At 39.2% G+C, this 12,454-nt stretch overlaps 1 protein-coding gene across 4 annotated transcripts in view; it reads left to right on the plus strand.

Annotated features, from left to right (window-relative positions):
• NELL1 (neural EGFL like 1) overlaps nt 1–12,454 on the plus strand; it is a 464,201-nt gene that overhangs the window by 271,474 nt on the left and 180,273 nt on the right. For 2 of the 4 annotated variants that reach the window (XM_075927742.2, XM_075927738.2), the window contains exon 14: nt 7,114–7,236. The exons of the other annotated variants lie outside the window; for them this stretch is intronic. In XM_075927742.2, the coding sequence (XP_075783857.2) occupies nt 7,114–7,236 (123 nt within the window). The remainder of the gene's footprint in view (nt 1–7,113; nt 7,237–12,454) is intronic. 4 annotated transcript variants of the gene reach the window in all.

The raw sequence follows: 12,454 nt of genomic DNA on the forward strand, positions 1-12,454 counted from the left end.
AAGTGGTAAACGATCCACCTCAGTGAGAGCACCTAGTTTTGTAGTTTTTCACAGAAATTTGGCCAGCATAGTTGAGTGATGGGGGATGTGACAGGGAAAATGGGGTACCTTAATATTGCTGATTTCTGTAGTCTTTGTCAGGTTTTGTTTGCCTAATGCAATTTGGTGTGATTTGCTGTCAACAGTGTTAAATATTTATGATAAAGAAAATGCAGTGGAATCAGAGATTGCTTTGATGTTTGCAAAATACTGTATTGCTATCATGTACAAACACTTTGCCCTAATTCATATAAGATTTCCTGTGTTCTGAAAATATGCCAACGATCTGTTTAGATTTTACACAGGAGTTCATCGAAGAAGATTCCAAACTCAATATGTCCACGAGGGCATTGTGAGACACATTGCTGTCGTTAACTAATGTTAGATGGTTAATTTTTTTTTCATAGTGAATTTGTCTGATGAGATTTGTTAATGACAAGACTTACCTGCAGGGTTTAATCATAGAATCATAGAATACTAGGACTGGAAGGGACCTCGAGAGGTCATTGAGTCCAGTCCCCTGCCCTCATGGCAGGACCAAATACTGTCTAGACCATCCCTGATAGACATTTATCTAACCTACTCTTAAATATCTCCAGAGATGGAGATTCCACGACCTATTAGTTCTATTGTCTGGATCATAGCTGTTTGCTGCCTAAAATTTCATTCATGTATTATTTTAAGGCATATTTGCATGAGTGATATTTTTCACATGACTGGATCTAGAATTTACTCATTGAGTAAGTGGAATTATGCGGAATCATATGGTGTATATTTAGCTATCCAATCCAGTCTTTCTTAGTCAGAATTCTTCCAGGGAGTTGTTGAGCAGTGCAGTCCTGTGTGGCAGCTGCATCATTTTTGGCTCCCTGCATGGCCAACTACACCATCATGATTGAGAATTACCTCTCTTTGTCTTTTTCAGGCATCTAGTGTATTTAGGATGCTAACAAAAACAGGGTCTGTACTCTCTTCCACATTATGGCTAGCTCTTCCATGGAATCTGTCTCTTAGCTCTCCATTTGTATTTTTATACAGGTTCCAAACTGATACAACTTGTCTTAAATGTATTCTTCATACTTACACTGTTTTGAGCCATTATGTAAGATGTAGTGCTACTTTCTTTGAGTCTATATGTCATATGTAAGTTATCTACTTGAAGCTATGCCTTGGGGAATTAATTTTGCTTCTTGTATGGTTATTATTTATATAAGGTCATGTAGTATTGAAAATAAGATTTGCCTCTTGGATTACTTGTTAGCAGATACCCCAAAATGTTCCAATAATCAAGATAAATGGTTAATTTCATTAAGTTTTCTAAGAGTATGCTAAAAATATCAAAAGCAGAGATTTGTAACTACCGTGCATAGAATTATATATCTCTAATGGTACATAAACAACTTTAGTTTTCCCAAATCCACAGTGTTATCATTATAGATTTCTGTTCAGGTTCATGCTATCTCTGTTGCCTGAGGCAGGTCGTTAACTGGAGCTGACTTTCCAGTGACAGCATTTTCAAATGGAAGTTTTCTGTGGGGATTTTACTCACTTTATGGGTATACAGTGGGCTTTGACTTTAGGAATAACAAAGACAGGAGGGGGAACATTCTTGAACAGAAATGCTTTGGTAAAATAAGACTAATTTCTTGGAAGTAATTTTTCAATCATATATGAAAGCAGAAGTGCATCCGTGATCAATGGCTGAGGGGAGAATATGCCATTTTGTCTTTGCTTCAGGAAGTACCCTGCTGCAAATATGAACTGAGAAAATACTGTGGCTGTAAAATAATCCTCTTGTGGATTTTAGAAAGGTCATAAAAGATTTTGAAATTCTAGGAGACTTTTACTGACAACAAACAGCTTAGTAATAAATTACTAGTTTGTCATTTTGGGTTGTGGCTAGCTGGAAAGGGAGGAGAGAAAGGTGAGGAACCCAGGAAAGCTGTATTTTCAGTACATTCTTTATGCTTACTGCTTTTTCTCCCACACTATAAAACAAATAAAAACCAACAACAAAAGTTAAAATAGCAGAATGTAAGCCAGCAGCAAACACTTCATTCTCAGATTCGTTCTAAGGATGTTGTTGTGTAGATGACTACATGATTAACAGATAAGTCCTGCCCCCTTTCTGCCTCTGATACCTAGGGAGAGTAGGAGCCGGTGTCCGGTAGGAACTAGCTTAAAAACTGGCTCGTCCGCCTTTTCCCCCTTCTTATAGAGATTCAGTAGCATAGAGGGTAAGGAGGGTAGGCTGGAGCCAAGATACACAGGGAGCTGGCTTTCAAGAGATGCCTGGTGCTGCATGGCGACAGAGGTTGCCCTTTGCCACTCACTACAGTGGAAGGAGCCATGGGGAAAGCGGAGTGCAATCACAGTGGGTGGGCACACTTGTTTCACTGTACTCTGCTTCCCCTGTGAGTCTTCCTGCTGTGAAGAGTGGGGGAAGGGTGCAACCACTATGCTGTGCAGCGCCAGCCCGCCCCACCCCGATGATCCCAAATGCCAATCAGAGTGCCGTGGGGGGAGATGGTGAGGTAATGGCAGGAAGGGGCGGAGCTTGAGTGGCCACTAATGGCCATGCTGTGCTCCAGCCCACCGGGAGTCCCAGGCTATATTGAACGATTGATCTGGCTGGGACTGACCTATGGGTCAGCAGTCTGAGTCCCGGGATCTACAGCATCTTTCTTTTGACCATTTCAAAACCACTATTGTTAGTTAAGCCTCAGAACACTACTGGAAGATAAATATTATCCCCATTTTACAGAAGGAAAAATGAGGCATAACTAAGTTAAATGTCTTTCCCATGTTCGTGTAGCAAGCCTCTAGTACGTGTGGAAATGTAATCCAGATCTTCTGACTCCAGAGCTATGAAGCCACACTTCTTCATTATAGAGTAACTATAATTATAATTATTATTGCTCTTGAAAAATTATTTCTTTTCCATAATTATTATTGCTTCTTGAAATGTTAATACTTTGGAGAAATGCTATCAGCCTAGGAAAACAGTGACTCGCATGTCTCATTCTCTGTGTCAGCATTGTTTAGACACTCATAGTTGCCCTGTACCAGTGGACTTGTGCTTGTGGGTCTCAGATTATGGGCTGTTTCACTGCAGCATTGATTTCGGGGCTGGGGTGTAGGCTTTAGGATCCTAGAAGGTGGGCCCAAATCTCGAGCCAGCATGGCACAGACCAGCCGTGGGTTAGTAACAATAGGATCAACATACCCTTTGTCCGCTGCTAGCTCTTTCACTGACTTTTCTCCTTTTGTCAACATTGTATCATAAATCAGGGATGAACGAGCCTATCATGATTATGAGGGTTAGCCAGCAGCCTGGGGATTAAGGGGTTAACTACACCTAGCCAGGTGGAGTGACCAATAGGAATGTAGGTAGGACTTTTCAAACTGGGACAAAGGAATTTGGGTTTTTTTCCTTTCTCCCTTTTGTGTCTCTGGGAGTTCTCTGCAACTACAGAGAGGGACAAGCATGTCTCTCCCCCCCCCCCCCCCAAGATACCATTCTTCATTTTCTGTAAGTAGGGTAAAGTTTAGGTAGTTTCGTTAGGTTTTATTGTTTTAAGGATTGGGTATGGGATCTGAGATCTGGAACTGCTTAAAAGATGTTTTGGCTTTTCTTTGTAACTAAGTTCTAGGCCCATGGAGTTTCTCCATGAGTATATTTTGTTACCTCCCTATCTAGTCATTATGTTTGCAACAGGAATATTGTTGTAATAATAAAAGTTCTTTCTTTTCTTTTTTTAACCTGGCAGTGGTTAATTGTGCGCCTTGATTTTTATCTTAGGGGTGAGATTTCCCAAATGATCTTCCCCCTGATTTCTTTATCAACATTTGGGTGGTGGCAGCGGAAGTTTTGTTCCCAAGATCTAGGTTTTTAAGATTTTGGGGGAAGTTTTATACCAAAGCCTGGTAGATAAGGCTTTGGGGTACACTTGCTGGCCCCCACTTGTGCATTTATCAGGCCAGAGTGGGGAAGGAGCCATGACAGAGCCCACTCAGATAAATGCCAGCACTCCACAAATACGATCTTTATAACTACCCTGAAAAACCATATTTTTGAGAGGGCAATTTTTTTTGTTTTTACATGCCCTTTCTGCATTTTTGGGTTCCAACTAAAAGGGTGATTGCCAAAAATAAGACCTGTTTTCAACAAGTAGTGACTGATTTCTCTTACCTCAGATCTTTCTTGTTTACTCTTTTCATTTCCTTTTCTTTTCCAATGTTTTCATGTTCCAACGTGGGTTGCCATCTTGTCTTGCAGTTTTCCCCCTTGCTTTGAACTCTTCCACTGAGCTCACTGAACCAATGAATCAGCATCATGTTAATAGGCCACAGGCTGCTGGAGGTGTTATCTTTTGAATGAATGGCCAAACGAAACCATTTATTGCAAAACATTTCCAATAATGTAAAAAAAATTGCACTTTTTTTTACATGGCACTTTCTTGCAGAAATGGCATCACTAATTTTGGTCCATCTCATTTGTCCTCAGCTCTGCTTCTCTGAAATTCCTTCTGTAGATGTATTTCATTTTCTTCAGACACTTATATATGTTTGGGGGGCTACAATTAACCATTAAAGAGTTTTGCTGAGGCACATTATATGGATCATGCCAAGGTGAGGCCATAAGGTTTGGGAATTTTTCATGAATACTGTTTGAAAACGAACAAAACATCTACCCCTCTATGAAACCTTAAATGGAAGAATGAAACACAACCAAAGTAGCATATTGACAGGGTCTTAGAATATTTCTTTTCTCACAGGTGAATGTGTTTGGAATAAAAGATTTGTGTTTACCTGACAGAAGATCAATGCTGTCTCATTCTCACTAGGCCTGTAGCTAACTCTTCTATAGCCTTGTCTACACTAGGGAAACTTAAAAAAAAAATTCCCACCATTGCAGCTGTAATGAATTTTGGAATTTCTTGCATCGACAAGGATCCCTTAGTTGCAATGGTGTTAGCAAAAGAAGGTTCCCCTGTGTAGGGCACTTTCCCAAGGCTAGATTCAGCATTAGAATGATGCCAATTAAATTTCTCAGACTGTATCTAATTGACACGAATGTTAAAAAAGGCTGCAGCTCTGGAATCTTGTCTACATTAGAAGCTCTATTGTTGTAAACACCTGGGGAGAGCCCCGAAGGTATTAAGCTTTTGTATGTTTTTTGCAAACACAGATTTCCTCCCCCACCCTTTTAATGGGATATTGTTTTTACTGTGAATGGTGAGAGGGGAATTTATTTAGATTGTCACTTCTTTAAGGCAGGGCTGATTTTATTGTGTGTGTGGTGCCCAGCACAATGGGGTCCCTTGTGTTTCTGATGCTACTGAAATACAGATCAATAATTATACCAACTTTCCTTTGTAGGTGAGGTTTAGGGGAGAATGTTGTTTTAAAAGAAAATATGTCTTAAGAATAGAATGTGCTAATTGCCTCTAGGGTGGTCGAAGGGTTACCACTATAAAAACTTCTCCTTAGTATGCCACAAGGGGCTGAGTGGTGTGTGGTGGTTTTCTTAATCAAGGTAGGAGTTGCAAGAACTAGGCTGTTGCATAGATTCCTTTGAGCTATAGAAGAAGAGTTCACAGTGCGCAGGAATGAGCCTAACTCTCTGAAAAGTAGAGAGTAGCAAAAGTGAATTCTGCCACAAAGCAAGGGATCGGCATAAACATAGTCTGAATTTATCAGCTGAAGCCAGATAATTTTTATGTATGATTTTTTTTGTTTAATAACATAAGATTAAAATGCCCCATGATATTCTTTTGAAAAATTATGCAGATTTCATATCACTTAGCTATTGAATGTGTTTGGAAAAATATACCCAATAGATATTGTGCAAAAACATTTATGCTGTTTTTTAAGAATATGTATTCTAGCAGAGTCCTTTCAATCTGTCACTCAGTCTGAATTATCCTGCAGTACAGTGTCAACCTGGAATTTAGGATAGTCTGTTTATAAGGTGAAAATCAGTTCCCACTAGAAGGTACTTTTCAGCGATGAGTGTCCATTAAAGAGGAGTCCATAAAGTCTAACTTGACTTTTGTATTAGCAACTATAAAGACAAACACTATCAAGAAGCATTTCTTTGTCCGCTTTGTAATCACACCCATTTTCCTGCACACATAGCTGGGCTTAGAATCACTGACTGCCATTCCTTCGTGGAAAGAATTAACAAATTAACTGGCTTCAGTTAATTTTCCTCATCCTCTTAAAACATTCACATGTGATTTCTGCTTGCAATTCACCTGCACGAGGCAGGCAAAATCCCACCATATATTTCTAGGTCAATACTGCTGCTTCTCTTCACTCCTCCTCCTCCACCTTCAACTCTTGCCACAATGCAGAGGGAGAGAGCTGGTTGAGTTATATGAGAAGTGGGAGGCTTCAGGGTCAAGGTTGCTTAAACTGACACTTTGCTGGATTGGCATGCAGCATGTCACATACAGATGGGTGGGACGGGAGACTAAGTTGTAGGCCTTCAGGCCTGTTGGCAGCTTGAGTAACACTGGGCCCATATGTGTTTGGCCCTCTAGAAGATGCTTAGGGGATCCCTTAGTCTGGAAGGTATCTTAAAAACATAGAACATTACTTTGTATTTTATACCAAGCTTTAACACGGCATAGGCTTGTGCATGTGAACAATTGTAATGGAAGTGTGGTTGGGCCTTTAAAGATCATGCCATCAGTGTGCCTTACTGTAACTACTTACCTTGCATGTATACTTGCCACTCTTTGTATTGGGCAGTGATGGTGAGGGTTCTCAGCACATCAGAGGTGCTACAGTGATAATCTTCGTACTGTGACTGTTATGGTGGTAGTGCTGCGTACTTACCCTGGATAGTTTTCTCCTCCTCAGTCTAAATAAACAAGCTACTGCTGCCATGAATAAGTCATTGTATCCTGGAACCGAAGCAGTCCATAGTAGGCTCTTACATCTGAATCCCTGCTGTGTTCAGCCACTGTGGCAACCTTGTTATTCGTTTTAACTCCGTTTTTCAAATGTCAGATTGGCAAACTGAAAAGCAGATCTTTTACTCCCTTGTATTTTTTTTCCTGGTAGAGCATGATGAATGTGGCAGTGGACAGCACAACTGTGATGAGAAAGCAATCTGTACTAACACTGTCAGGGGACATAGCTGCACCTGCAAACCTGGATATGTGGGGAATGGGACCATCTGTCGAGGTAGGTCTGTTACTCTAGGAACTTGATAAAAGTCACAGACTCTATTAACATTTTTTGACAGTCACCTGAGTTCTGGTGACTTATGTTGGTAGGACCTGTCATAGATTTGCTGTCTGAGTTATCACCTGGTGATTGTAGTATGCATAGAGACAATTGATTTGTTCAGAACCTCCTATCACAAGTGATAGGAATTTTGGAAGGGTGCTTTTTAAAGTTTATTGCCAGTTAAGATTGTAATTTAAGTTTGGTTCATGAAACTTTTGAACTGTTCTGTCTTAAACTAAGTTAGTGTGAGTTATGCCATGCATCGCCACCTTTGTTTTAAACTAGTTCATATAGCCGATAGGCTGTTAAAGTTACAGAAGTGATTGATAGTGATATTTCTGTTCATGATATGTTTAGTATACAGCCCACCTACAAAGTGAAGATCTGCATTTAGTAGATTTCACTGTAGCTTAGAACATGAATATCTGGAATCGGTCCATCTTGCTGTAAAATGATAGAGTGTTTGGGGGGGGGGGGGGTTTGGTGTTAAGAAAGATTAAGCTGTTTCATAAAGATAGAAGAGGAAATGTACACCATCAACCAGCTGGCTCACTAATGACTGCAAGTGGGAGATGTCGTTGAAGTGCGCCTGCAATGCTTGCCGCTGTTATGTGTTTTAGGAATTACCTTGTCTCATAAAATGCTATTAATTGCCACATCAGTGATTCCGCACTTCTTGGCTTCTGAAACACTATCACCATAATGGCTAATTTGTTGGAAAGTACTGCTGATGAAAAGTAATAGTCCATCCGGAAAACATTCATATGCACTTAGATTTGGGGACAAACATTAGCTTTATTTTGGTATTATGAATTGGCAGTATTGTCTTGAAGTGATGGATTTTGAACTATCATTTGCTAGCTTAAATTCTTCACCAAGGTTTCCAGAGTTTATCAGGTGTCAAAATAGACTGTGTCATCTGTCAGTATCTCCATCTGACTCTGGAGTGCACAACAATGTGAAAATATATAGAAAAAATGAAATGGTTTCTATGTAAAAATGAGACTGTAATGAGGACAATAGTCCATATTCATCATATAGAAGTCAAAGAATCATAGAACACTAGCACTGGAAGGGACCTCAAGAGGTCATTGAATCCCGTTCCCTACCATCACGGCAGGACCAAGCAACCATCTTAGACTATCCCTGATAGATGTCTATCTAACATGTTCTTAAATATCTCCAGACATAGAGATTCCATTACGTCCCTAGGCAATTTATTCCAGTGTTTAACCACCCCGACAGGAAGTTTTTCCCTAATGTCCAAACTAAACCTCCCTTGCTGCAGTTTAAGCCCATTGCTGCTTGTCCTATACTCAGAGGGCAAGGAGAACAATTTGTCTCCTTCCTCCTTGTGACACTTTTTTAGATACTTGAAAAACCCTATCATGTCCTCTCTTAGTCTCCTTTTTTCTAAACTAAACAAGCCCAATTCTTTCAGACTTCCATCACAGCTCAGAGGGAAAGAAGGCACACCAAAAATCAATTTTGCACACTATTTTCCCAATTTTTGCTCGCAGGGATTCTAAGCTATAACACTTCCAAATAAAGTTTTGAGCAGGGGTGAATTACTATATTTTTTAAGTTTGACAATGGCTTTTTCCTTTGTAGACTACAGACTGTGGGACAAACTCCTTGACTGCATGCAACAAGGATATTTTGATTGGTTCAAATAGGATTCTTTTTTGGTTTTACTTTACTGGGTTTGCACTCCCAGAATTTTACCAGGTGCTGCAAAACTTGCAACAAAACTTATCCAGCACCATTTAGTCTAACCTGGTATTTTAATATGAAAATATTCAGGGTTCTTTAAAAAAAAAAAAAAAAAACTCTTTTAATGAACTTGTGCTGAGATTCAAGCTTGAATTGGAATACCAAAGCAGGTGAATTTCTATTGCATTTTGAAATATTTCTCCCAGCTTTGCTGTTGACATGCCTAGAATTACACATGCAAATGCAAAAAAACAGAGCTGAAATGTGGGATTTTGTGGTTGCTTACATCCCAACTGGGAAATATAACTACAGAATTCATGCTGAAAATTTGTGGAGCTTGAAAAATGAGTTACATTCTTTAATATTTCAGATGGGAAGAAGCCCTTTAATGAAAGCTATGGAGAAATTCTCCTCTCCTTCCAGAAGAAGCTATGGGTAGTTTAGGTAATACTGAAGTGGTAAGAGACTTGGTAAACACAAAGGCTGTAAAATGATGCTTAATAGTAAAATTGCAGTCAAATCCAAAGAGCAATGCTAAGGATAACACCAACTGAAGAGCTGGTCCATGTCATATTTGACTTGATGAATCTAGAAGTATGATGAAAACTTTTACAAATGTATATATGCCCAGCCATCACTGATGTGACCACTTCTGGAGTGGACCAACACAGTTTCTTATCACACAACACAGTACACCATTAAGGAAAGAATGACTTTGTAGGTGAAGCCCTAGGTGTCGTTTGTGGGTTCTATAATATACTTTTTATGCTGCGTTGAGCAAGTCATATAACTATTCTGTAGCTTATTTTCTCTATTAATAAAAAGTGGATGATGAAAACCATGTTGTGAGGCTTAATCAAGTTCAGCAACTTTAGAAGGTACTATAGAAATATAGAATATTATTTTTAATGTTTTAGGATAGCAAGTGTAGGAGAATACAGCAGCCCACTGAAAGTACATTGAGAGCTTTCAGTATGCCTAATGAAAGTAGCCCGATAGGCATTTGTCCTGGACACCTGTATTAGAGAAAGAAAGGGTTAGGTAAAGAGGAAAGTAGAAAAAACGTGGGAAGTAGAATCAAGAATCTGTTTCGATTTATGAATAAAAATGTTGAATCATTAATAAAAGCATACTGTTTGCCAGTAAAAAAATTAATTTCATGCACAAAAGATGGTGTCTACTTCATCATAAATATAGCAGTCTAGAGAATTTCAGAGTATAATTTAGGAGACAATACTGTCAAAGTGTGCATTGAAATTACCAGTAAGAAGAATGGTGTAAAAAGATGTACACCAAAAAAAATGCATGTCTATTTTTTTTTAAATGGAACACACAAAAATATGTACTTAAGTATAATGTACATGAAAATAGCAAGAGACCTTAATATAAACCAGAGTAAGTCTTTGTAAATACATGAGAAGAAACATCTAGACAAAGAGACGGGAAGGTCACTGCTGGGCAAGTGTAGAACAGTAGAGACAAATGAGGCCTTTATTTGCTGAGGGCATAAACAAATTCTAGGTGTCAGCTTAGAAGTGGACTGTAACATTGCAGAGATGAACATCTTGTTGGGGAAGAGATGGGAAAGGAAGGAGGTTGAGATGAAGTGGAATGGCAAGACAGTGTGTTACAGTGTCACAGCAAATAATAAACTTGACAAAAGACCAGGTGCAGCCAGATAAATTATATCCTGAGATTTCTCAGGCAGCAGCAAGGAAAATGGGAAAGCCTGTGGCAAAAATATTTGTAGCACTAAAGACAGAGGTCTAGAATATGGCTAATATAATATAGATAGATTTTTGGAAAGTATGCACCTATAAAGTTGCTTTTAGCTACAGAGAAAATGTTGACAAGATTGATTAAGGAACAAGAATGTATAATATTATATATACTACAGCTGAGAAAATAGAAACTAGCACAGATATAAAGGAAGCTCATGCTAAGGAAACTTGGTTGAATCACTGAATACACTATAGAATTAGTAAGTAACGATGAGAACTTAAGTGTAGTACAAAACCAATTAATGTATAAAAACAGAACTCAAAGTGGTTTAGCAATAGAAAGTCTGAAGGTAGAGGATGGAGAATCATAGAATTGTAGGATCGGAAGGGGCCTCCAGAGGTTGTCTAGTCTAGTCCCTGACACTCATGGCAGAACTAAGTAGTACCCACATCATTTCTGACTTCTCTTAAAAATCTCCAGTGACAGAGATTCCACAACCCCTGAGAGAGTTCATTCCAGTGCTTAAGCACCCTGACTATTAAGTTGGACAGTAGCAGAAATTTCCTAAATTGCTCTTACTGCAGTTTAAGCCCATTGCTGCTTATCCTATTATCCTTCTTTGTAACAATGTTTTATGTACTTGAAAACTATTGCCATGCACCATTCATCTGAAGAAGTGGGTTGTGCCCATGAATGCTCATGATACCATCTACATGTTTTGTTAGTCTTTAAGGTGCTGCTAGACTTTTCATTGTTTGTTTTATAATGCACCCTCTCAGTCTTCTCTTTTCCAGATTAAGTAAACCCAGCTTTTTTTTCAATCTTCCCAAAAGATCAAGTTTTCTTGATCTTTAATCATTTTTATTGTCCTTCTCTGCCCTTTTTAAATTTGTCCACATCTTTCCTGAAATGAGCATCCAGAATTAGAGATGCTACTACAAGTAAGGTATATTCAGTGGAATATAGAGGGGAAGAATTACTTCCCGTGTCTTGCTTACAACGCTCCTGTTAATGTAGCCCAGAATGCAGTTTGCTTTTTTCACAACAACATTACACAGAGGCTGCGTCTACACTGGCATGATTCTGCGCAAAAACTTTTAATGGAAAAGTTTTTCCGTTAAAAATATTTGCGCAAGAGAGCATCTACACTGGCATGGATGCTTTTGCGCAAAAGCATGTGCTTTTGCGCAAAAGCATCCGTGCCAGTGTAGATGCTCTCTTGCGCAAGAAAGCCCCGATGGCCATTTTAGCCATCGGGCTGTCTTGCACAAGAAATTAACGTTGCCTGTCTACACTGGCCTCTTGTGCAAGAATACTTGTGCAAGAGGGCTTATCACTGAGCAGGAGCATCAGAGTATTTGTGCAGGAAGCACTGATTTTGTACATTACAATGTCAGTGTTCTTGCGCAAATACTCGCGGCCAGTGTAGACAGGCAGCAAGATTTTGCACAAAAGCAGCCACTTTTGCGCAAAATCTTGCCAATGTAGACACAGCCTGATATTGATATTGACTCATATTTAGCTTGTGATCTAGTATGACCCCCAGATCCCTTTCTCCAGTACTGCTTCCTAGACAGTCATTTCCCATTTTGTATGTGTGCAATTAATTACAAAGTATTCTGCTTATGAAGGAACATATGTCATTATTGAATTTCATCCTATTTACTTTAGACCTTTTCTCCAGTTTGTTCAGGTAACTTTGAATTTTAATCCTTACCTCCAAAGCACTAGCAATCCC

The sequence above is a fragment of the Pelodiscus sinensis genome, chromosome 5 (genome assembly GCF_052426305.1).
Source record: "Pelodiscus sinensis isolate ZL-2025 chromosome 5, ASM5242630v1, whole genome shotgun sequence".
Taxonomy (NCBI): domain Eukaryota; kingdom Metazoa; phylum Chordata; order Testudines; family Trionychidae; genus Pelodiscus; species Pelodiscus sinensis.